Below are 27,036 nucleotides of genomic sequence, written 5' to 3'. Positions count from 1 at the left end.
ATAAGCCTTTTCCTGGGCACACTTGAAAACGTAAATTTTTTTTGGGGAAATGATGAAATTATTAAGACATAACTTTTATTAATGTATACTTTAAGAGAAGACGAGAGCTGGCATCAATAATTAAAGAACATGGGTGTTCACGTGTACTAATGTACCTGTTATGGGCAGAATAATGATTTAAGTGATCGAAAATAAATAAAACCTCATCCACAAAGATAAATCATACAGATCCTCTATGATCGGATTTTTATATGAGTGAGGTCACTACCCTCGCGTCCGATATAATCTGATAAATGCTGTAACCTGTGACCAGGTTAATGCACTGGGCCCCAAAGTGTTTTAACTGCTGGAGAGTAAAATACCTACGGTACCTAGTATTCCCTGGTGGTTCCCCATCCAGGTACTGACCAGGCCCTGCAGTGCTTGGGTTCCAAGATCAGACGAGTTTGGGCATACTCAGTGCGGTCTGACCGTAGTTAAGTCTGTCTCCTAGGCGCACCATTGACCGATTGTATTGGGACCCAGAATGTCCACCACAGAATAAATACCAGGTTATATTTGTACAATAAGTTGATACAATAAATTGCTAGATTTTGCTGAGGGATCTAGTCAGTGGTGATTTGAGGCAGTAATAATGACTGTGGGGTCTTGGGGTTAGGATTCCCAAACTCAAACTCTATTGCAGTTATGCTCTCAAATAGCCTGAGCAATAGGAGGGCTTTGTGGTGCCCACAATAATCAAAACAATAAAAAAAAAAGTGTCTACAGTACAATTCATTCTCTGATATTGGTTTTAGTATAGTAATTACAGTTGCAGCCTCTTTCTCACCCCTTACCCAGTAATCATGCACCAAAAAAGAGATGTTATGCACAAAAAATATAAGAGTCTAAATACATTACATAACAGGAGATAATCAGCTTTCACCTGTTAGCCGGGGAAGCATATGGTGGACCTTATGGGAGAACACGGGGGAGCTGTGGTTTGGGCAAGGAGAACCCGTTTCCTTACCCAACCTGTTCAGGAGACCCTCAGACTGGTGGACAGTGCAGGAATCGAGGAGTGAGGCGGCCGCGGTCTGTGCGACCGGAAGTTCAGGCGCCGGAACCGGAAGTGACGCACGTTTCGCTCCAAGAGCTTGATCACATGATCGCCTGCTCTCGGAGTTCCCCACTGCCAGTATTTATGTAAGGGCGCAGCCTATCACTTAGTGGGAGAGGTAGGGAAAGCATCTAAGTTAGCTACATCACCTGAGGTTGAGAATAGATTTCAACAAGTTAGAACTAATTGATTAAGCAGTATATCATTAAGAGTATAATTAAATTGTTATCCAGCTAAACTGATTAAGTTTGGAGAACAGAAAATGAGGATAGTAAATTCTATATTGAAAATTAATATATATGAAATAAGAATAAAAAATACAACTTAAAAAGGAAAAAATTAATAAAACAAAAAAGGGGGAAATATGAGATAAAAATTTTTTTTTGTATAAAGTGAAAAGTATCAATTACAGGGGATTGCAGGCTATGAATACATGTCAGATTAGGTGTCATTTATTAGGAGCAAGACATGGTTATTTATATTAAATCCGGAGGAATTGTAGGTGTGATGTACCTACAGGGGGGGTTTGGGAAAAAGGGGGTGGGGGGAAAGAAAGGGAAAGGTGGGGGGGGGGGGGGAGAGGGTTGTTAGGGGGGAGAAAAGGAGGAGGGGAAAAAGGAAAAAAGATAGATAATAAAAATTAATTACCAAAATGGATAATTAGGGGATTCTGAAAATGTGTGGGGGGGAAAGAGTTAGATATGTAGGATGGGTAAGAGATAAAGACCTGGATCTACTACAGTGAGCAAACCGGAAATTACAACTTTTTGTACGGAAATTATCATTAACAAAAATTTTTACAGAGAGAACAGGAACATCTGAATCCTCCTCTGACTTGGAAAATCTATCGTCACAAGAAAGGCTAGCTCTGGCCACATTGGAGGAACTTGCTGACCCTAATGAATCAATTCCCACTACACAACAATCGAGACCCTTGCTGAAGAAAAAATCCATCTTTTTTCCCAAGGATTCCTTATGCCCAGAGGGTAAAGTTTTCCCGAACTTGGTAACTCGGGATCTGGACAGATTATATCTGAATAAGAAATACCGTCACCCTGCAGATAATCTGATACCGAATGAACGGAGGACGCTCCAGGAGATCAAAACCTGGACCGACGTAGTTCTGAAACCGTTGGATAAAGGAGGAAATGTGATCTGGCCAACAGAATTATATCTCAAACAAGCCAAGAAACACCTGGACGACCAGTCGTGCTACCAGAAGAGTATTTTTTACCCTACAGAAAGGTACACTAAACTCTATATTAATATCATAAACAGGGCATATCACGAAGGCACTATAACCAAGTCAGAGCAGGACTATCTAACTGTAAATAATCCTCGAGTACCTACATTTTACCTTTTACCAAAGGTCTCCGGGACCCCCCTGGTCGGCCCATAGTCTCAGGAAACGGCGGCCTACTAGAAAGAGCCTGCACATTTTTGGACACACATCTTAGGGACTACGTTTTGGAACTCCCATCATATACCAGTGATACAACTGATGTCCTCAGAAAGATCAGTGATATACATTTGGAAGAAACACATCTCCTCATGAGCCTTGATGTTGAGGCGTTATATACAAGCATCAAACATGACCTTGGCATCCAAGCGGTAGAATACTTTCTGAGAATGTGGGGAATGGATGATTTTCACCAATTTCTGTTACAACTTCTTCAATGTGTATTAAACAAGAACTATTTAACTATCAACAACCTCTTCTACACCCAGGTAAGAGGAACAGCGATGGGGGGAGCTTGTGCCCCGACGTACGCCAACCTCTTCCTGGGCTGGTGGGAGAGGGAGTTTGTATTTTCGTCTGATCTTAGAACCCAAGCACTGCAGGGCCTGGTCAGTACCTGGATGGGGAACCACCAGGGAATACTAGGTACCGTAGGTATTTTATTCTCCAGCAGCTAAAACACTTTGGGACCCAGTGCATTAACCTGGTCACAGGTTACAGCATTTATCAGATTACAGGTACACTACCGATTTTCCGGCATCCTCGGTTCCAGTGCCGTGCCGGATTATCGATTTTGCCGGATTAACAGTGGGAACTAATTTTGCACCTTCAGAACATTTCTAAAGCAATAAATAGTAAAATATATGCTACAGTATATTAATTAATGAATAAACACAATAGTGTATCCAAACTGTTTATAGGCAAAACAGGTATCAGGCTCAGGCTGTGTGTTCGGCCGATGTGGACGCCATAACAGCCCCACTGACACTTGCGCGTATTGCGTGTTACGCCCATGCACAGAAAATGTTCCGGATTAAAGGATGTCCCTAACCCCCTTTAATCCGGACAAATCAAAATTGTCCGGATTAAAAGAGGTTCCGGATCATCGGTTGCCAGAAAATCAGTGGTGTACCTGTATATTGGACTCGAGGTAGTGACCTCACTCATAAAAATCCGATCATAGAGGATCTGTATGATTTATCTTTGTGAATGAGTTTTTTTTTATTTTCGCTCACTTAAATCATTATTCTGGCCATAACAGGTACATTAGTACACGTGAACACCCATGTTCTTTTCTCTGACGTCCTTGTGGATGCTGGGACTCCATCAGGACCATGGGGAATAGCGGCTCCGCAGGAGACTGGGCACAAAAGTAAAAGCTTTAGGACTGCCTGGTGTGCACTGGCTCCTCCCCCTATGACCCTCCTCCAAGCCTCAGTTAAGATACTGTGCCCGGACGAGCGTACACAATAAGGAAGGATTTTTGAATCCCGGGTAAGACTCATACTAGCCACACCAATCACACCATATAACTTGTGATCTAAACCCAGTTAACAGTATGATAACATGAGGAGCCTCCAGAAAAGATGGCTCACTACAACAAAACCCGAATTTTTGGCAACAATAACTATATACAAGTATTGCAGACAATCCGCACTTGGGATGGGCGCCCAGCATCCACTACGGACTACGAGAAATAGAATTATCGGTAAGTAAATTCTTATTTTCTCTGACGTCCTTGTGGATGCTGGGACTCCGTCAGGACCATGGGGATTATACCAAAGCTCCCAAACGGGCGGGAGAGTGCGGATGACTCTGCAGCACCGAATGAGAGAACTCCAGGTCCTCCTTAGCCAGGGTATCAAATTTGTAGAATTTGACAAACGTGTTTTCCCCTGACCACGTAGCTGCTCGGCAAAGTTTTTTTATTTTCAGTGAGTCCTGCTGGCAACAGGCTCACTGCACCGAGGGACTAAGGGGAGAAGAAGCGAACTCACCTGCGTGCAAAGTGGATTGGGCTTATTGGCTACTGGACATTAGCTCCAGAGGGACCGATCACAGGCCCAGCCATGGATGGGTCCCGGAGCCGCGCCGCCGGCCCCCTTACAGAGCCAGAAGACAGAAGAGGTCCGGGAAAGCGGCGGCAGAAGACGTCCTGTCTTCAATAAGGTAGCGCACAGCACCGCAGCTGTGCGCCATTGCTCTCAGCACACTTCACACTGCGGTCACTGAGGGTGCAGGGCGCTGGGGGGGGGGGGCGCCCTAAGACGCAATAAAAATACTTTTAATGGCAAAAAATATATCACATATAGATCCTGGGCTATATGGATGCATTTAACCCCTGCCAGTTTTCCATAAAAAAGCGGGAGAAAGGCCGCCGAGAAGGGGGCGGAGCCTATCTCCTCAGCACACAAGCGCCATTTTCCCTCACAGCTCCGCTGGAAGGATGTCTCCCTGACTCTCCCCTGCAGTCCTGCACTACAGAAACAGGGTAAAACAAGAGAGGGGGGGCACTAATTTGGCAGATAAATCTATACAGCAGCTATATAAGGGAAATACACTTATATAAGGTTATCCCTGTATATATATAGCGCTCTGGTGTGTGCTGGCAAACTCTCCCTCTGTCTTCCCAAAGGTCTAGTGGGGTCCTGTCCTCTATCAGAGCATTCCCTGTATGTGTGCTGTGTGTCAGTACGTTTGTGTCGACATGTATGAGGAGGAAAATGGTATGGAGGCGGAGCAATTGCCTGTAATCGTGATGTCACCCCCTAGGGAGTCGACATCTGACTGGATGGTCTTATGGAAGAAATTACGTGATAGTGTCAGCACTTTACAAAAGACTGTTGACGACATGAGACAGCCGGCAAATCAGCTAGTGCCTGTCCAGGCGTCTCAGACACCGTCAGGGGCTCTAAAGCTCCCGTTACCTCAGGTCGACACAGACCCAGACACGGACACTGACTCTAGTGTCGACGGTGAGGAAACAAACGTGATTTCCAGTAGGGCCACACGTTACATGATCACGGCAATGAAGGAGGTTTTGAACATTTCTGATACTACAAGTACCACAAAAAAGGGTATTATGTGGGATGTGAAAAAACTACCCGTAGTTTTTCCTGAATCAGATGAATTAAATGAAGTGTGTGATGAAGCGTGGGTTTCCCCCGATAAAAAACTGCTAATTTCTAAAAAATTATTGGCATTATACCCTTTCCCGCCAGAGATTAGGGCACGTTGGGAAACACCCCCTAGGGTAGATAAAGCGCTCACACGCTTATCAAAACAAGTGGCGTTACCATCTCCTGAGACGGCCGCCCTCAAGGAGCCAGCTGATAGGAATCTGGAAAATATCCTAAAAAGTATATACACACATACTGGTGTTATACTGCGACCAGCAATCGCCTCAGCCTGGATGTGCAGTGCTGGGGTGGCTTGGTCGGATTCCCTGACTGAAAATATTGATACCCTGGACAGGGACAGTATATTATTGACTATAGAGCATTTAAAGGATGCATTTCTATATATGCGAGATGCACAGAGGGATATTTGCACTCTGGCATCAAGAGTAAGTGCGCTGTCCATTTCTGCCAGAAGAGGGTTATGGACGCGACAGTGGTCAGGTGATGCAGATTCCAAACGGCATATGGAAGTATTGCCGTATAAAGGGGAGGAGTTATTTGGGGTCGGTCTATCGGACCTGTTGGCCACGGCAACGGCTGGAAAATCCACATTTTTACCCCAGGTTACCTCTCAGCAGAAAAAGACACCGTCTTTTCAGGCTCAGTCCTTTCGTCCCCATAAGGGCAAGCGGGCAAAAGGCCACTCATTTCTGCCCCGGGGCAGAGGAAGGGGAAAAAGACTGCAGCAGGCAGCCTCTTCCCAGGAACAGAAGCCCTCCCCCGCTTCTGCCAAGTCCTCAGCATGACGCTGGGGCCTTACAAGCGGACTCAGGTACGGTGGGGGGCCGTCTCAAGAATTTCAGCGCGCAGTGGGCTCACTCGCAAGTGGACCCCTGGATCCTGCAGGTAGTATCTCAGGGGTACAAATTGGAATTCGAGACGTCTCCCCCTCGCCGGTTCCTGAAGTCTGCTTTACCAACGTCTCCCTCCGACAGGGAGGCGGTATTGGAAGCTATTCACAAGCTGTACTCCCAGCAGGTGATAATCAAGGTACCCCTCCTACAACAGGGAAAGGGGTATTATTCCACGCTGTTTGTGGTACCGAAGCCGGACGGCTCGGTGAGACCTATTTTAAATCTGAAATCCTTGAACACTTACATACAAAGGTTCAAATTCAAGATGGAGTCACTCAGAGCAGTGATAGCGAACCTGGAAGAAGGGGACTATATGGTGTCTCTGGACATCAAGGATGCTTACCTCCATGTCCCAATTTGCCCTTCTCACCAAGGGTACCTCAGGTTTGTTGTACAGAACTGTCATTATCAGTTTCAGACGCTGCCGTTTGGATTGTCCACGGCACCCCGGGTCTTTACCAAGGTAATGGCCGAAATGATGATTCTTCTTAGAAGAAAAGGCGTCTTAATTATCCCTTACTTGGACGATCTCCTGATAAGGGCAAGGTCCAGGGAACAGTTAGAGGTCGGAGTAGCACTATCTCAAGTAGTGCTACGACAGCACGGGTGGATTCTAAATATTCCAAAATCGCAGCTGATTCCAACGACACGTCTGCTGTTCCTAGGGATGATTCTGGACACAGTCCAGAAAAAGGTGTTTCTCCCGGAGTAGAAAGCCAGGGAGTTATCCGAGCTAGTCAGGAACCTCCTAAAACCAGGCCAAGTGTCAGTGCATCAATGCACAAGGGTCCTGGGAAAAATGGTGGCTTCTTGCGAAGCAATTCCATTCGACAGATTCCATGCAAGAACTTTTCAGTGGGATCTGCTGGACAAATGGTCCGGATCGCATCTTCAGATGCATCAGCGGATAACCCTGTCTCCGAGGACAAGGGTGTCTCTCCTGTGGTGGTTGCAGAGTGCTCATCTACTAGAGGGCCGCAGATTCGGCATTCAGGACTGGGTCCTGGTGACCACGGATGCCAGCCTGAGAGGCTGGGGAGCAGTCACACAGGGAAGAAATTTCCAGGGCTTGTGGTCAAGCATGGAAACGTCATTTCACAAAAATATCCTGGAACTAAGGGCCATTTACAATGCCCTAAGTCAAGCAAGGCCTCTGCTTCAGGGTCAGCCGGTGTTGATCCAGTCGGACAACATCACGGCACTCGCCCACGTAAACAGATAGGGCGGCACAAGAATCAGGAGAGCGATGGCAGAAGCTGCAAGGATTCTTCGCTGGGCGGAAAATCATGTGATAGCACTGTCAGCAGTGTTCATTCCCGGAGTGGACAACTGGGAAGCAGATTTTCTCAGCAGACACGATCTCCACCCGGGAGAGTGGGGACTTCATCCAGAAGTCTTCCAAGTGATTGTAAACCGTTGGGAAAAACCAAAGGTGGACATGATAGTGTCCCGCCTCAACAAAAAACTAGACAGGTATTGCGCCAGGTCAAGGGACCCTCAGGCAATAGCGGTGGACGCTCTTGTAACACCGTGGGTGTACCAGTCAGTGTATGTGTTCCCTCCTCTGCCTCTCATACCAAAGGTACTGAGGATTATAAGACGGAGAGGAGTAAGAACTATACTCGTGGCTCCGGATTGGCCAAGAAGGACTTGGTACCCGGAACTTCAAGAGATGCTCACGGAGTATCCGTGGCCTCTACCTCTAAGAAGGGACCTGCTTCTGCAAGGACCCTGTCTGTTCCAAGACTTACCGCGGCTGCGTTTGACGGCATGGCGGTTGAACGCCGGATCCTGAAGGAAAAAGGCATTCCAGATGAAGTCATCCCTACCTTGATCAAAGCCAGGAAGGATGTAACTGCACAACATTATCACCGTATTTGGAGGAAATATGTTGCGTGGTGTGAGGCCAGGAAGGCCCCGACAGAGGAATTTCAACTAGGTCGTTTCCTGCATTTCCTGCAAACAGGACTGTCCATGGGCCTAAAATTAGGATCCATTAAGGTTCAAATTTCGGCCTTGTCGATTTTTCTTCCAGAAAGAATTGGCTTCAGTTCCTGAAGTCCAGACTTTTGTAAAGGGGATACTGCATATACAGCCTCCCTTTGTGCCTCCAGTGGCACCCTGGGATCTCAATGTGGTTTTGGGATTCCTAAAATCACATTGGTTCGAACCACTTGCCACAGTGGATTTAAAATATCTCACATGGAAAGTGGTAATGCTGTTGGCCCTGGCTTCAGCCAGGCGCGTTTCAGAATTGGCGGCTTTATCCTGTAAAAGCCCTTACCTGATATTTCATTCGGCTAAGGCGGAATTGAGGACTCCCTAAGGTGGTTTCAGCGTTTCACCTAAACCAACCTATTGTGGTGCCTGCGGCTACTGGGGACTTGGAGGTTTCCAAGTTACTAGATGTAGTCAGGGCCCTGAAAATATATGTTTCCAGGACGGCTGGAGTCAGGAAATCTGACTCGCTGTTTATCCTGTATGCACCCAACAAGCTGGGTGCCCCTGCTTCTAAGCAAACGATTGCTCGTTGGATTTGTAGTACAATTCAGCTTGCACATTCTGTGGCAGGCCTGCCACAACCAAAATCTGTCAATGCCCATTCCACAAGGAAGGTGGGCTTATCTTGGGCGGCTGCCCGAGGGGTATCGGCTTTACAACTTTGCCGAGCAGCTACGTGGTCAGGGGAAAACACGTTTGTCAAATTCTACAAATTTGATACCCTGGCTAAGGAGGACCTGGAGTTCTCTCATTCGGTGCTGCAGAGTCATCCGCACTCTCCCGCCCGTTTGGGAGCTTTGGTATAATCCCCATGGTCCTGACGGAGTCCCAGCATCCACAAGGACGTCAGAGAAAATAAGAATTTACTTACCGATAATTCTATTTCTCGTAGTCCGTAGTGGATGCTGGGCGCCCATCCCAAGTGCGGATTGTCTGCAATACTTGTGTATAGTTATTGTTGCCAAAAATTCGGGTTTTGTTGTAGTGAGCCATCTTTTCTGGAGGCTCCTCATGTTATCATACTGTTAACTGGGTTTAGATCACAAGTTATATGGTGTGATTGGTGTGGCTAGTATGAGTCTTACCCGGGATTCAAAAATCCTTCCTTATTGTGTACGCTCGTCCGGGCACAGTATCTTAACTGAGGCTTGGAGGAGGGTCATAGGGGGAGGAGCCAGTACACACCAGGCAGTCCTAAAGCTTTTACTTTTGTGCCCAGTCTCCTGCGGAGCCGCTATTCCCCATGGTCCTGACGGAGTCCCAGCATCCACTACGGACTACGAGAAATAGAATTATCGGTAAGTAAATTCTTATTTAATTATTGATGCCAGCTCTCATCTTCTCTTAAAGTATACATTAATAAAAGTTATGTCTTAATAATTTCATCATTTCCCACATTTTTTTTCAAGTTTTCAAGTGTGCCCAGGAAACGGCTTATAGTTGCTTTTTTTTGGTCCTTTGTTCTCTTTAAACGACCATATTTTGTTGTTTCATAGTTGTCATAACTATCTTTCGGGAGCACCACCAACCGTTTGCTGAATGTATAATTCTAGTATGCTTTTATGTTGGTTTAACGATAATACTTCTAATTCATTGTAAAATAATTGTTATATTCTGTGCAGATTTATTTCTTTTTGTGTCCTGTTATTAAACAGGGGGAGCAGCCTGTGGTGTCCTGTTATTTTATTATTATTATTATTATTATACAGGAGGAGCAGCCTGTGGTGTCCTGTTATTTTATTATTGTTATTATTATTATTATTATTATTATTATTATAATACAGGAGGAGCATTCTGTAGTGTCCTGATATTATTATTATACAGGAGGAGCAGCCAGTGGTGTCCTGTTATTATTATTATTATTTTTATTATTATTATACAGGGGGAGCAACCTGTGGTCTCCTGTTGTTGTTATTATTATACAGGGGGAGCAGCCTGTAGTGTCCTGTTGTTGTTTTTATTATTCCGGGGGAGTAGCTTTTGGTGTCCTTTTATTATTATTATTATTATTATTATTATTATTATTATTATACAGGGAAACAGCCTATGGTGTCCTATTGTTATTATTATTATTATTATTTTACAGGGGAAGCAGCCTGTGGTGTCTTGTTGTTATTATTATTATACAGGGGAAGCAGCCTGTGGTGTCTTGTTGTTGTTATTTTTATACAGAGGGAGCAGCCTGTGGTGTCTTCTTGTTGTTGTTGTTGTTGTTGTTGTTGTTGTTATTATTATTATTATTATTATTATTATTATTATTACAGGTTGAGTCTCCCTTATCCAAAATGCTTGGGACCAGAGGTATTTTGGATATCGGATTTTTCCGTATTTTGGAATAATTGCATAACATAATGAGATATCATGGCGATGGGACCTAAATCTAAGCACAGAATGCATTTATGTTTCATATACACCTTATACACACAGCCTGAAGGTCATTTTAGCCATTATTTTTAATAACTTTGTGCATTAAACAAAGTGTGTCTACATTCACACAATTCATTAATGTTTCATATACACCTTATACACACAGACTGGAGGTCATTTAATACAATATTTTTAATAACTCGGTCTATTAAACAAAGTTTGTGTACATTGAGCCATCAGAAAACAAAGTTTCACTTTCTCACTCTCCGTCAAAAAATTCTGTATTTCGGAATATTCCATATTTCGGAATATATGGATATGGGATACTCAACCTGTATTATTATTATTATTATTATAATACAGTGGGAACAGTCTCTGGTGTTCTGTTATTATTATTATTATTCAGGGGGAGCAGCCTTTGGTGTCCTGTTATTATTATAATACATGAGTAGCAGCCTTTGGTGTCCTGTTATTATTATAATACATGAGTAGCAGCCTGTGGTGTCCTGTTATTATTATAATACAAGAGGAGCAGCCTGTGGAATCCAGTCATTATTATTATTATACAGGAGGGGCAGCCTGTGGAACCCAGTTATTATTATTATTATTATTATTATTATTATTATTAAACAGAGGGAGCAGCAGCATTTGGTGTCCTGTAATTATTATTATTATTATACAGGAGAAGCAGCTTGTGGTTTCCTGTTATTATTATACAGGGTAAGCAGCCTGTGGTGTCCTGTTATTATTATTATTATTGTACGGGAGGAGCAATCTGTGGTGTCCTGTTAATAAAGACGTTATTATTTTTATACTGGGGTGCAGCCTTTAGTGTCGTTATTATTATTATTATTATTATTATTATTATTATTATTATATGTAATTGTGGGGATTGAAAATATTGCTTCAATTCTAGGATATATTAAAGCAGAGACCATAATATCCCTGGCATGTGAAACAGATGATAATTGGAGCAGTATGAAGCAAATGTATATCACACACCTTGGAATGTCACAGTGATATCACTTATAATAGTAATAATACTGGGAAATGACTGGGGAGGTGAGAGGATCTGGGAGTGTTACAGTGACATCACTTATATCTATATTAATAATACAGGGACTTGACTGGGGAGGTGATGAGATCTGGGAGTGTCACAGTGACATCACTTATATCTATAGTAATAAAACAGGGACATGACTGGGGAGGTGAGAGGGTCTGGGATAGTCACTCTGATGTCATATATATATATATATATATATATATAATACAGGGACATGACTGGGGAGGTGAGGGTATCTGGGAGCGTCACAGTGACATCAATTATATCTATAGTAATACAGGGACATGACTGGGTAGGTGAGGGAGTCTGGTAGTGTCACTTTGATATCACTTTTATCTATAGTATTAATACAGAGACATGACTGGGGAGGCGAGGGGATCTGGGAATGTCACAGTGACATTACTTATATCAATAGTAATAATACAGGGACATGACTAGGAAGGTGAGGGGGACCAGGTAGTGTCACAGTGACATCACTTATACCTATAGAAATAATACAGGGACATGACTGGGGAGGTGAGGGGATCTGGTAGCATAACAGTGACATCACATATCTATAGTAATAATACAGGGACATGACTGGGGAGGTGAGCGGATCTATGAGTGTCACTGTGATATCACCTATATCTATAGTAATAATACAGGGACATGACTGGGGAGGTGAGAGGATCTGGGAGTGTTACAGTGACATCACTTATATCTATATTAATAATACAGGGACTTGACTGGGGAGGTGATGAGATCTGGGAGTGTCACAGTGACATCACTTATATCTATAGTAATAAGACAGGGACATGACTGGGGAGGTGAGAGGGTCTGGGATAGTCACTCTGACGTCATATATATATATATATATATATATATATATATGTAATACAGGGACATGACTGGGGAGGTGAGGGTATCTGGGAGCGTCACAGTGACATCAATTATCTATAGTAATACAGGGACATGACTGGGTAGGTGAGGAAGTCGGTTAGTGTCACTTTGACATCACTTATATCTATAGCAGGCATTCCCAACCACAGTCCTCAAGGCACACCAACCGTGCAGGTTTTAGTGATATCCAGGCTCCAGCACAGGTGACGTAATTAGTAGCTCAGTTATTTTGATTTAACCATCTGTGCGGCAGCCTGGATATCACTAAAACCTGCACTGTTGGTGTGCCTTGAGGACCGTGGTTGGGAATGCCTGATCTATAGTATTAATACAGAGACATGACTGGGGAGGTGAGGGGATCTGGGAATGTCACAGTGACATCACTTATATCAATAGTAATAATACAGGGACATGACTAGGAAGGTGAGGGGGACCAGGTAGTGTCACAGTGACATCACTTATACCTATAGAAATAATACAGGGACATGACTGGGGAGGTGAGGGGATCTGGTAGCATAACAGTGACATCACATATCTATAGTAATAATACAGGGACATGACTGGGGAGGTGAGGGGATCTATGAGTGTCACTGTGATATCACCTATATCTATAGTAATAATACATGGACATGACTGGGGAGGTGAGCTGGTCTAAGAGCATGATAGTGACATCACTTATATCTATAATAATAATATGACATGACTGGGGAGGTGCACGTATCTGGGAGTGTCACAGTGACATCACTTATACCTATAGAAATAATACAGGGACATGACTGGGGAGGTGAGGGGATCTGGTAGCATAACAGTGACATCACATATCTATAGTAATAATACAGGGACATGACTGGGGAGGTGAGGGGATCTATGAGTGTCACTGTGATATCACCTATATCTATAGTAATAATACATGGACATGACTGGGGAGGTGAGCTGGTCTAAGAGCATGATAGTGACATCACTTATATCTATAATAATAATATGACATGACTGGGGAGGTGCACGTATCTGGGAGTGTCACAGTGACGTCACTTATATCTATAGGAATAATACAGGGACATGACCGGGGAGGTGTGGGTATCTGGGAGTTTTTACAGAGATATTGATGTCTTCTCCATTTTGCAGGGTTACACAATAGTGAAGAAGACATCTGGTGAGTGTGAGACACCCAGCAGCCATCCCCGTGTGTCAGGAGGACTAAGCAGGACGTAGAGCCCCATCACAGTGCCTCCACCTCACTCACTGATACATGAGAGACACAATGACTAGAAGATCCTGGAACTCACCAACAAGATCATTCAGCTGCTGACTGGAGAGGGTGACTGCTGGGAATGGGGCATTACACATTAACACCAGGGGATGTGTCTGGGTGATGACTGGAGAGGTGACTGCTGGGAATGGGACATTATACAGTAACACCAGGGGATGTGTCTGGGTGATGACTGGAGAGGTGACTGCTGGGGAATAGGACATTATACAGTAACACCGGGGGACGTGTCTGGGCGATGACTGTATCACTGTGTGTGTCAGGTGCCTATAAGGTGTCAGGATGTCACTGTCTATGTCTCCATGCAGGAGGAGGAGTGTATAGAGGAACACAGGGGTCTGTACAAGGACGTGATGATGGAGAATCACCGGCCCCTCACATCTCTGGGTAAGAGGAGACTGTCATGTATTGTACAGGGGAGAGCAGGTATGGGGGCCCCCTATATACACACATAATATGATAATCACATATATACACTGTACTCAGTCACTGTGTGTCTCCTACAGATGGACCCATTAACAGAGATACCCCAGAGAGATGTCCCCGTCCTCTGTATTCCCAGGATTGTACAGAGGAGAATCACGGGATCCCACAGGAGGATCAGGTAGGTGGGATTTAGGGTCTCCTCAATATACCAAAGTGACCATCACTATATGATCTGTAGAGAAGCTGTGTGTCTTATACACTGATATTATACTGTTTCACCTCAGTCTAGTCTGACTGTATGCAAATGTCATTATAGTGTTTTTTGGTTTTTTTAGGTAGAACGTCTGTCTGATATTAAAATAGAAGATATAGAGGGAGAAGAAGAGACGTATGTGACTGATATAAAGGCAGAAGATATAGAGGGAGAAGAAGAGACATATGTGACTGATATAAAGGCAGAAGATATAGAGGGAAGAGAAGAGACGTATGTGACTGATATAAAGGCAGAAGATATGGAGGGAGAAGAAGAGACGTATGTGACTGATATAAAGGCAGAAGATACAGAGGGAGAAGAAGAGACGTATGTGACTGATATGAAGGCAGAAGATATAGAGGGAGAAGAAGAGACGTATGTGACTGATATAAAGGCAGAAGATATAGAGGGAGAAGAAGATACGTATGTGACTGATATGAAGGCAGAAGATATAAAGGGAGAAGAAGAGACGTATGTGACTGATATAAAGGCAGAAGATATAGAGGGAGAAGAAGAGACGTATGTGACTGATATAAAGGCAGAAGATATAGAGAGAGAAGAAGAGACGTATGTGACTGATATAAAGGCAGAAGATATAGAGGGAGAAGAAGAGACGTTTGTTACTGATATAAAGGCAGAAGATACAGAGGAAGAAGAAGAGACGTATGTGACTGATATAAAGGCAGAAGATATAAAGAGAGAAGAAGAAACGTATGTGACTGATATAAATGCAGAAGATATAGAGGGAGAAGAAGAGACGTATGTGACTGATATGAAGGCAGAAGATACAGAGGGAGAAGAAGAGACGTATGTGTCTGATATAAAGACAGAAGATACAGAGGGAGAAGAAGAGACGTATGTGACTGATATAAAGGCAGAAGATACAGAGGGAGAAGAAGAGACGTATGTGAGGGGTGATCAGCAGTGTAAGGAGGAGGAAATCCCTACAGATATCAGCACAGGTGAGTAATAAACACTAATTACAGAAAAGAGTCACATATTCTCCTTGCTCAGTCACTACAACAATCTCTTATCCTACACCCTCTGTCAGTACAAACTAATGAGGAATATGTATTTTCCCAGTGGGGAAGTCAGAAGCCATCAGCCCCTATTATACTCCTGCTCTCCCCCTCACATCATGTCACTATGTGTTACAAGCCCAGAGATCTGACCAGTCTCCTCCCCATACTCCCTTGTGTATCTCATACATCAGTAGCCATCAGCCCCTATTGTACTCCTGCTCTCCCCCTCACATCATGTCACTGTGTGTTACCAGCCATAGATCTGACCAGTCTCCGGCCCACACTCTCTGGTGTATCTTATACATCAGGAGCCATCAGACCCTATTATACTCCTCCTCTCCTCCTCACATCATGTCACTGTGTGTTACCAGCCCAGAGATCTGACCAGTCTCCTCCCCACACTCTCTGGTGTATCTCATACATCAGGAGTCATCCGCCCCTATTATACTCCTGCTCTCCTCTCACATCATGTCACTGTGTGTTACCAGCCTAGATATCTGACCAGTTTCCTCCCCACACTCTCTGGTGTATCTCATACATCAGGAGCCATCAGCCCCTATTATACTCCTGCTCTCACCCTCACATCATGTCACTGTGTGTTACCAGCCCAGAGATCTGACCAGTCTCCCCCCACACTCTCTGGTGTATCTCATACATCAGGAGACATCAGATCCTATTATACTCCTACTCTCCCCTCACATCCTGCCACTGACCAGCCCAGAGATCTGACCAGTCTCCTCCCCACACTCTCTGGTGTATCCCATACATCAGGAGACATCAACCCCTATTATACTCCTGCTCTTCCCTCACATTATGTCACTGTGTGTTACCAGCCCAAATATCTGACCAATGTCCTCCACACTCTCTGGTGTATCTCATACATCAGGAGCCACCAGCCCCTATTATACTCCTGCTCTCCTCCTCACATCATGTCACTGTGTGTTACCAGCCCAGAGATCTGACCAGTCTCCTCCTCACACTCTCTGGTGTATCTCATACATCAGGAGCCATCAGCCCCTATTATACTCCTGCTCTCCCCTCACATCATGTCACTGTGTGTTACCAGCCCAGAGATCTGACCAGTTTCCTCCCCACACTCTCTGGTGTATCTCATACTTCATAAGCCATCAGCCCCTATTATACTCCTGCTCTCCCCTCACATCATGCCAGTGACCAGCCCAGAGATCTGACCAGTCTCCTCCCCATACTCTCTGGTGTATCTCATACATCAGGAGACATCAGCCCCTATTATACTCCTGCTCTACCCCTCACATCATGTCACTGTGTGTCACCAGCCCAGAGAACTGACCAGTCTCCTCCCCACACTCTCTGGTGTATATCATACATCAGGAGCCATCAGCCCCTATTATACTCCTGCTCTCCCCCTCACATCATGTCACTGTATGTTACCAGCCCAGAGATCTGACCAGTCTCCTCCCCACACTCTCTGGTGTATCTCATACATCAGGAGACATCAGACCCTTTTATACTCCTGCTCTCCTCCTCACATCATGTCACTGTGTTACCAGCCCAGAGATCTGACCAGTCTCCTCCCCACACTCTCTGGTGTATCTCATACATCAGGACCCATCAGCCCCTATTATACTCCTGCTCTCCCCCTCACATCATGTCACTGTGTGTTACCAGCCCAGAGATTTGACCAGTCTCCTCCCATACTCTCTGGTGTATCTCATACATCAGGAGCCATCAGCCCCTATTATACTCCTGCTGTCCTCCTCACATCATGTCACTGTGTTACCAGCCCAGAGATCTGACCAGTCTCCTCCCCACACTCTCTGGTGTATCTAATACATCAGGAGACATCAGCCCCTATTATACTCCTGCTCTCCCCCTCACATCATGTCACTGTGTGTTACCAGCCCAGAGATCTGACCAGTCTCCTCCACACACTCTCTGGTGTATCTCATACATCAGGAGCCATCAGCCCCTATTATACTCCTGCTCTCCCCCTCACATCATGTCACTGTGTGTTACCAGCCCAGAGATCTGACCAGTCTCCTCCCCAAACTCTCTGGTGTATCTCATACATCAGGAGACATCAGACCCTTTTATACTCCTGCTCTCCTCCTCACATCATGTCACTGTGTTACCAGCCCAGAGATCTGACCAGTCTCCTCCCCACAGTCTCTGGTGTATCTCATACATCAGGACCCATCAGCCCCTATTATACTCCTGCTGTCCTCCTCACATCATGTCACTGTGTTACCAGCCCAGAGATCTGACCAGTCTCCTCCCCACACTCTCTGGTGTATCTCATACATCAGGAGACATCAGCCCCTATTATACTCCTGCTCTCCCCCTCACATCATGTCACTGTGTTACCAGCCCAGAGATCTGACCAGTCTCCTCCCCACACACTCTGGTGTATCTCATACATCAGGAGACATCAGCCCCTATTATACTCCTGCTGTCCTCCTCACATCATGTCACTGTGTTACCAGCCCAGAGATCTGACCAGTCTCCTCCCCACACACTCTGGTGTATCTCATACATCAGGAGACATCAGCCCCTATTATACTCCTGCTGTCCTCCTCACATCATGTCACTGTGTTACCAGCCCAGAGATCTGACCAGTCTCCTCCACACACTCTCTGGTGTACCTCATACATCAGGAGCCATCAGCCCCTATTATACTCCTGCTCTCCCCCTCACATCATGTCGCTGTGTTACCAGCCCAGAGATCTGACCAGTCTCCTCCCCACACTCTCTGGTGTATCTCATACATCAGGAGACATCAGCCTCTATTATACTCCTGCTCTCCCCCTCACATCATATCACTGTATGTTACCAGCCCAGAGATCTGACCAGTCTCCTCCCCACACTCTCTGGTGTATCTCATACATCAGGAGACATCAGCCCCTATTATACTCCTGCTCTCCCCCTCACATCATGTCACTGTGTGTTACCAGCCCAGAGATCTGACCAGTCTCCTCCCCACACTCTCTGGTGTATCTCATACATCAGGAGACATCAGACCCTTTTATACTCCTGCTCTCCTCCTCACATCATGTCACTGTGTTACCAGCCCAGAGATCTGACCAGTCTCCTCCCCACACTCTCTGGTGTATCTCATACATCAGGACCCATCAGCCCCTATTATACTCCTGCTCTCCCCCTCACATCATGTCACTGTGTGTTACCAGCCCAGAGATTTGACCAGTCTCCTCCCATACTCTCTGGTGTATCTCATACATCAGGAGCCATCAGCCCCTATTATACTCCTGCTGTCCTCCTCACATCATGTCACTGTGTTACCAGCCCAGAGATCTGACCAGTCTCCTCCCCACACTCTCTGGTGTATCTAATACATCAGGAGACATCAGCCCCTATTATACTCCTGCTCTCCCCCTCACATCATGTCACTGTGTGTTACCAGCCCAGAGATCTGACCAGTCTCCTCCACACACTCTCTGGTGTATCTCATACATCAGGAGCCATCAGCCCCTATTATACTCCTGCTCTCCCCCTCACATCATGTCACTGTGTGTTACCAGCCCAGAGATCTGACCAGTCTCCTCCCCACACTCTCTGGTGTATCTCATACATCAGGAGACATCAGACCCTTTTATACTCCTGCTCTCCTCCTCACATCATGTCACTGTGTTACCAGCCCAGAGATCTGACCAGTCTCCTCCCCACAGTCTCTGGTGTATCTCATACATCAGGACCCATCAGCCCCTATTATACTCCTGCTGTCCTCCTCACATCATGTCACTGTGTTACCAGCCCAGAGATCTGACCAGTCTCCTCCCCACACTCTCTGGTGTATCTCATACATCAGGAGCCATCAGCCCCTATTATACTCCTGCTCTCCCCCTCACATCATGTCACTGTGTTACCAGCCCAGAGATCTGACCAGTCTCCTCCCCACACACTCTGGTGTATCTCATACATCAGGAGACATCAGCCCCTATTATACTCCTGCTGTCCTCCTCACATCATGTCACTGTGTTACCAGCCCAGAGATCTGACCAGTCTCCTCCCCACACACTCTGGTGTATCTCATACATCAGGAGACAGCAGCCCCTATTATACTCCTGCTGTCCTCCTCACATCATGTCACTGTGTTACCAGCCCAGAGATCTGACCAGTCTCCTCCACACACTCTCTGGTGTACCTCATACATCAGGAGCCATCAGCCCCTATTATACTCCTGCTCTCCCCCTCACATCATGTCGCTGTGTTACCAGCCCAGAGATCTGACCAGTCTCCTCCCCACACTCTCTGGTGTATCTCATACATCAGGAGACATCAGCCTCTATTATACTCCTGCTCTCCCCCTCACATCATATCACTGTATGTTACCAGCCCAGAGATCTGACCAGTCTCCTCCCCACACTCTCTGGTGTATCTCATACATCAGGAGCCATCAGCCCCTATTATGCTCCTGCTCTCCCCCTCACATCATGTCACTATGTGCTAGCAGTACCTCTGCCTATGGTATTACATGCCCTGAGAGTGTCACTATTAGCACACGCCGGTCTGTATATAAACTACTTTTCTCTTACGTCCTAGAGGATGCTGGGGTCCATATTAGTACCATGGGGCATAGACGGGCCCACCAGGAGCCACCGGCACCCCAGGAGTACAACAGTGTGGGCTGGCTCCTACCTCCATGACCCCTTCCTCCAGACTCAGGTTATAAAATGTGCCCGGAGGAGCCGGTCACAGCTAGGGGAGATCTACTGAGCTTCTTTAGTAAAATTTTTTTTAGAGTTTGTTTTATTACAGGGAGGCTACTGGCAACAGCCTCCCTGCATCGAGGGACTGAGGGTGGGGGGGGTCAGTGTCCGCCCTGCGGGATCTGACGCACTATCTCCACTGACTGGACACTGAGCTCCAGAGGGGATAGATCGCTCCCAGCCGCAGGGGAACGCTCGCCCCAGCAGCATGCCGCCAACCCCTTGCAGAGCTGAAGAGTCATCGGCCCCTGGCAAGCGTGGAGCCGATGTGAAGATGGCGGCAACAGGGTAGGGAGCGTAGTGGCTCCCTTCAAGATCTCCGGTTCACGACGGTACTCGGAGTACAGTGGGGAGGGGGGGGACGAGTCTTCTCACAGCAGCGCGGCTGCAAAGGGGGGGAGAGAGTATGTTTACATGGAAAGGCAAGGCTGCAGGGGTTGTGGTATAATTACATAGGCTTTTAAGCCTATATTAACGGGGTTGCTTTTTAATCCAGTTGGTTACAGGTTGTAGACTTTAAATGTGTGTTATAACCTGACCTGTGATTATTAGTGTAAGCATGGCATGGGGGCCATTTTAACCATGCTTCCTGTTCAATCCTGTTTCTCTTTCAGTTTGGAAGATCCTGTCCTACAACACTTCTCCACCGGAGGCGCAGGGGTGTTAGTGGGAATTTGGGATCAGATTTCATATAGTACTGGCCACGTGCACTGCACTTGCCCAGATATATATATATATATATATATATATATATAGACACACCTTAGTACTATTTTACTGAGTCGTGCAAGTTGTCTGTCTTTGTATATTGTATTGTCTGCATAATGAGTAAGGCACCAGCAAAAACTAAAAAGTAGTTTCACTGCAATGTCTGTAAGAGTGTGTTACCGGATAGGTCTACCACATGTACTGTATGTTTTGTGATTTCAGCTACGAATACGATTTCCGCTCTGGTTTCAAAGCCGGTTTCATTTCCGAACCCTCCATGGGCTATGCTAACAGATGTCATGGCTGGGTTGCAATCAGAATTGCCCGCCGCTCGACAAGAGCGGGAAGCGGCAAGATCTGAGTCTAGGGTGAGACCGCCAGAACTACCGGAGGGGTCTCAGCCTTGCCAAAGGTCCAAGTCCATTTTGGATAGAAGGGTAAAATGTAATTTGTCTTATGATCTACCAGTTTCTGCTATGTTGCATTCTGATGATTCTATGCCTGACCTCACTGCGCAAGATGACGGTGAGGAGGGCGAGGTGGACCAGCAGTCAGATACTGAAGATTTTGACAGCCCAGACATTGATAATCTCATCAGAGCGGTACGTCAGTCTCTGAAGTTTACAGAAACTGAGGAGCCTCTGACAAATGATGAAGTCGTCTTTACTAAACGACAGAGATCTCCAATGTGTTTTCCTGTTTCAGAATCTCTTAATAAGATGGTTAAACAGGGTTTTCTATACCTCGCAGATTTAAGTCCAGTTACCCGTTTCCAGAGTCTGTGACATCTACATGGGAGAATTCGCCATTGGTGGATTCGTCTGTGTCAAAAGTTACGAAGAAATTAACCATACCAGTACCAACTGCTACTACGCTTAAAGACCCTTCAGACCGGGAAATAGAAGCTATGCTAAAATCCATGTATATAGCAGCAGGAGTGTTGCTTAGACCTGGGTTGGTTGGCATTTGGGTAACTAAGGCGCTAATGGTATGGATAACAGAACTCGAGTTTGCCTTACATGACGATCACCTTATACTTCTCGCTGACCAAATCTGTGAAGCTGCTGAGTATCTATGTACAGCTTCTACTGACGTCTGTCAGCTCACTTCTCGCCTTTCATCGTAGCTAGTTACAGCACGACGAGCACTCTGGCTGCGTTCTTGGCAAGCAGAGGCAGAGGTCAAAAGAAGTATAGTGGTGTTACCTTATGGTGGTGAGAAGTTGTTTGGTCCTGAATTGGACAAATGGATTTCTGAGGCCACTGGAGGAAAGTCTGTTTTCCTACCATTGCCTCCAACGGTACCTAGACGGAAATACTCTGGCCCGGCGTTCAAATCCTTTAGACCTCAGCCCTTTCGAGGCAGAGGTAAAGGAACAGCCACGCCTGGTAGAAGAGCATGTGGTTTCCAACAAACCAACACCAGTCGTCAGGATGCTAAGGTCACCGACAAGCCAGTGCTATGACGGGATCCCAGCCCATCTCAGATCTCCAACTGTGGGAGCACGCCTTCAGACGTTCCATTTGGTGTGGTTCCAGACATCCACAGATGGGTGGATCCGCAATTTAGTGTTAAAGGTTACAAAATAGAGTTCGACTGTCTCCCGCCACTGCGGTTTTTCAAGACAGGACTGCCTCTGTTGGACGACAAGAGGGCGGTTCTGCAAATTGCCATTCAGTCCCTGCTGGATTCAGCAATTTTGATTCCGGTCCCTGTACAACAACAAGGCCAGGGTTATTATTCCAGTCTGTTTGTGGTACCAAAGCCGGATGGCTCCGTCAGGCCAATATTGAACTTAAAGGGTCTCAATCAGTACGTCACTCACTACAGATTCAAGATGGAATCTCTGCGGTCAGTAATTGCAGGTTTAGAGCCACAGGAATTCATGGTTACGCTAGATCTCAAGGATGCGTACTTAAACATTCCGATTTGGCCACCTCATCAGAGGTTCTTGCGTTTCGCAATACGGCAGAACCATAACCAGTTTCAGGCTCTACCGTTTGGCTTCTCGTCAGCTCTTCGGGTATTCACCAAAGTGATGTCTGTGATGATAGCTCATCTCAGATCCCTGGGAGTAATAATAGTTCCGTACTTGGACGATCTGCTCATCAAAGCTCCGTCTTAACAGATGCTCCTCCAACATGTGTTGCTAACGTACAATGTACTAGTTCAGCACGGTTGTATTGTCAACTTCGAGAAATCACATCTAATTCCGTCTCAACGACTCCAATTACTAGGTATGATTCTCGATACGGTAAATCTAAGAATTTACCTACCAGAACAGAAAGTACAGATTATTCGTCATCTGGTACAATTAGTGCTCAAGCCACTCACAGTCTTGGTACATTTGTGCATTCACCTCTTAGGCACAATGGTGGCGCTTCAGTTCGGAAGATTTCACTCACATCCTTTTCAACTGGATGTGCTCGCACAGTGGACATGATCTCTCAGTGTTACCTAAATGTATGCACAGGTGATGTTATATTACTGCACAGCCCATGTCACCTCTAGTAATACCACATGATCTCATTGTTACCTAAATGTATGCACAGGTGATGTTATATTACTGCACAGCCCATGTCACCTCTAGTAATCCCACATGATCTCTCAGTGTTACCTAAATGTATGCACAGGCAATGTTATATTACTGCACAACCCATGTCACCTCTAGTAATCCCACATGATCTCAGTGTTACCTAAATGTATGCACAGGCGATGTTATATTACTGCACAGCCCATGTCACCTCTGGTAATCCCACATGATCTCAGTGTTACCTAAATGTATGCACAGGTGATGTTATATTACTGCACAGCCCATGTCACCTCTAGTAATCCCACATGATCTCAGTGTTACCTAAATGTATGCACAGGTGATGTTATATTACTGCACAGCCCATGTCACCTCTAGTAATCCCACATGATCTCAGTGTTACCTAAATGTATGCACAGGCGATGTTATATTACTGCACAGCCCATGTCACCTCTAGTAATCCCACATGATCTCAGTGTTACCTAAATGTATGCACAGGTGATGTTATATTACTGCACAGCCCATGTCGCCTCTAGTAATCCCACATTATCTCTCAGTGTTACCTAAATGTATGCACAGGTGATGTTATATTACTGCACAGCCCATGTCATCTCTAGTAATCCCACATGATCTCTCAGTGTTACCTAAATGTATGCACAGGTGATGTTATATTACTGCACAGCACATGTCACCTCTAGTAATCCCACATGATCTCAGTGTTACCTAAATGTATGCACAGGTGATGTTATATTACTGCACAGCCCATGTCATCTCTAGTAATCCCACATGATCTTTCAGTGTTACCTAAATGTATGCACAGGAGATGTTATATTACTGCACAGCCCATGTCACCTCTAGTAATCCCACATGATCTCAGTGTTACCTAAATGTATGCACAGGCGATGTTATATTACTGCACAGCCCATGTCACCTCTAGTGATCCCACATGGTCTCAGTGTTATCTAAATGTATGCACAGGCAATGTTATATTACTGCACAGCCCATGTCACCTCTAGTAATCCCACATGATCTCTCAGTGTTACCTAAATGTATGCACAGGCGATGTTATATTACTGCACAGCCCATGTCATCTCTAGTAATCCCACATGATCTCTCAGTGTTACCTAAATGTATGCACAGGTGATGTTATATTACTGCACAGCACATGTCACCTCTAGTAATCCCACATGATCTCAGTGTTACCTAAATGTATGCACAGGTGATGTTATATTACTGCACAGCCCATGTCATCTCTAGTAATCCCACATGATCTTTCAGTGTTACCTAAATGTATGCACAGGAGATGTTATATTACTGCACAGCCCATGTCACCTCTAGTAATCCCACATGATCTCAGTGTTACCTAAATGTATGCACAGGCGATGTTATATTACTGCACAGCCCATGTCACCTCTAGTGATCCCACATGGTCTCAGTGTTATCTAAATGTATGCACAGGCAATGTTATATTACTGCACAGCCCATGTCACCTCTAGTAATCCCACATGATCTCTCAGTGTTACCTAAATGTATGCACAGGCGATGTTATATTACTGCACAGCCCATGTCACCTCTAGTAATCCCACATGATCTCAGTGTTACCTAAATGTATGCACATGTGATGTTATATTACTGCACAGCCCATGTCACCTCTAGTAATCCCACATGATCTCTCAGTGTTACCTAAATGTATGCACAGGCGATGTTATATTACTGCACAGCCCATGTCACCTCTAGTAATCCCACATGATCTCAGTGTTACCTAAATGTATGCACAGGCAATGTTATATTACTGTACAGCCCATGTCACCTCTAGTAATCCCACATGATCTCTCAGTGTTACCTAAATGTATGCACAGGTAATGTTATATTACTGCACAGCCCATGTCATCTCTAGTAATCCCACATGATCTCAGTGTTACCTAAATGTATGCACAGGATATGTTATATTACTGCACAGCCCATGTCACCTCTAGTAATCCCACATGTTCTCTCAGTGTTACCTAAATGTATGCACTGGCGATGTTATATTACTGCACAGCCCATGTCACCTCTAGTAATCCCACATGATCTCTCAGTGTTACCTAAATGTATGCACAGGCGATGTTATATTACTGCACAGCCCATGTCACCTCAAGTAATCCCACATGATCTCTCAGTGTTACCTAAATGTATGCACAGGTGATGTAATATTACTGCACAGCCCATGTCACCTCTAGTAATACCACATGATCTCTCAGTGTTACCTAAATGTATGCACAGGTAATGTTATATTACTGCACAGCCCATGTCATCTCTAGTAATCCCACATGATCTCAGTGTTACCTAAATGTATGCACAGGAGATGTTATATTACTGCACAGCCCATGTCACCTCTAGTAATCCCACATGTTCTCTCAGTGTTACCTAAATGTATGCACAGGCGATGTTATATTACTGCACAGCCCATGTCACCTCTAGTAATCCCACATGATCTCTCAGTTTTACCTAAATGTATGCACAGGTAATGTTATATTACTGCACAGCCCATGTCATCTCTAGTAATCCCACATGATCTCAGTGTTACCTAAATGTATGCAGAGGTGATGTTATATTACTGCACAGCCCATGTCACCTCTAGTAATCCCACATGATCTCTCAGTGTTACCTAAATGTATGCACAGGAGATGTTATATTACTGCACAGCCCATGTCACCTCTAGCAATCCCACATGATCTCAGTGTTACCTAAATGTATGCACAGGAGATGTTATATTACTGCACAGCCCATGTCACCTCTAGTAATCCCACATGTTCTCTCAGTGTTACCTAAATGTATGCACAGGCGATGTTATATTACTGCACAGCCCATGTCACCTCTAGTAATCCCACATGATCTCTCAGTGTTACCTAAATGTATGCACAGGCGATGTTATATTACTGCACAGCCCATGTCGCCTCTAGTAATCCCACATGATCTCAGTGTTACCTAAATGTATGCACAGGTGATGTTATATTACTGCACAGCCCATGTCACCTCTAGTAATCCCATATGATCTCAGTGTTACCTAAATGTATTCACAGGCGATGTTATATTACTGCACACCCCGTGTCACCTCTAGTAATCCCACATGATCTCTCAGTGTTACCTAAATGTATGCACAGGCGATGTTATATTACTGCACAGCCCATGTCACCTCTAGTAATCCCATATGATCTCAGTGTTACCTAAATGTATTCACAGGCGATGTTATATTACTGCACACCCCGTGTCACCTCTAGTAATCCCACATGATCTCTCAGTGTTACCTAAATGTATGCACAGGCGATGTTATATTACTGCACAGCCCATGTCACCTCTAGTAATCCCACATGATCTCAGTGTTACCTAAATGTATGCACAGGCGATGTTATATTACTGCACAGCCCATGTCATCTCTAGTAATCCCACATGATCTCTCAGTGTT

The 27,036-nt window shown here is 45.2% G+C and overlaps 1 protein-coding gene and 1 pseudogene across 3 annotated transcripts in view; one reads left to right on the top strand and one right to left on the bottom strand.

Moving 5' to 3' along the window:
* Positions 1–359: 359 nt before the first annotated feature.
* Positions 360–478, bottom strand: LOC134984800 (5S ribosomal RNA; annotated as a pseudogene).
* A 13,326-nt stretch (positions 479–13,804) lies between these two features.
* The window catches only part of LOC134984799 (zinc finger protein ZFP2-like), a 57,675-nt gene continuing 44,443 nt past the window's right edge, over positions 13,805–27,036 (top strand). For 2 of the 3 annotated variants that reach the window (XM_063950283.1, XM_063950281.1), the window contains exons 1-4: positions 13,811–14,000; positions 14,258–14,336; positions 14,456–14,557; positions 14,715–15,590. In XM_063950283.1, the coding sequence (XP_063806353.1) occupies positions 14,303–14,336; positions 14,456–14,557; positions 14,715–15,590 (1,012 nt within the window). In that variant the 5' untranslated portion in view covers positions 13,811–14,000; positions 14,258–14,302. Of the gene's footprint in view, positions 14,001–14,257; positions 14,337–14,455; positions 14,558–14,714; positions 15,591–27,036 lie in introns of all 3 variants that reach the window. The other variant, XM_063950282.1, reaches the window with a different exon arrangement.

This window comes from Pseudophryne corroboree (assembly GCF_028390025.1).
Source record: "Pseudophryne corroboree isolate aPseCor3 chromosome 3 unlocalized genomic scaffold, aPseCor3.hap2 SUPER_3_unloc_80, whole genome shotgun sequence".
Classification (NCBI taxonomy): Eukaryota; Metazoa; Chordata; class Amphibia; order Anura; family Myobatrachidae; genus Pseudophryne; species Pseudophryne corroboree.
The sequence above is the reverse complement of the archived record's forward strand: the minus strand, read 5'-3'. Positions and strand labels throughout refer to the sequence as shown.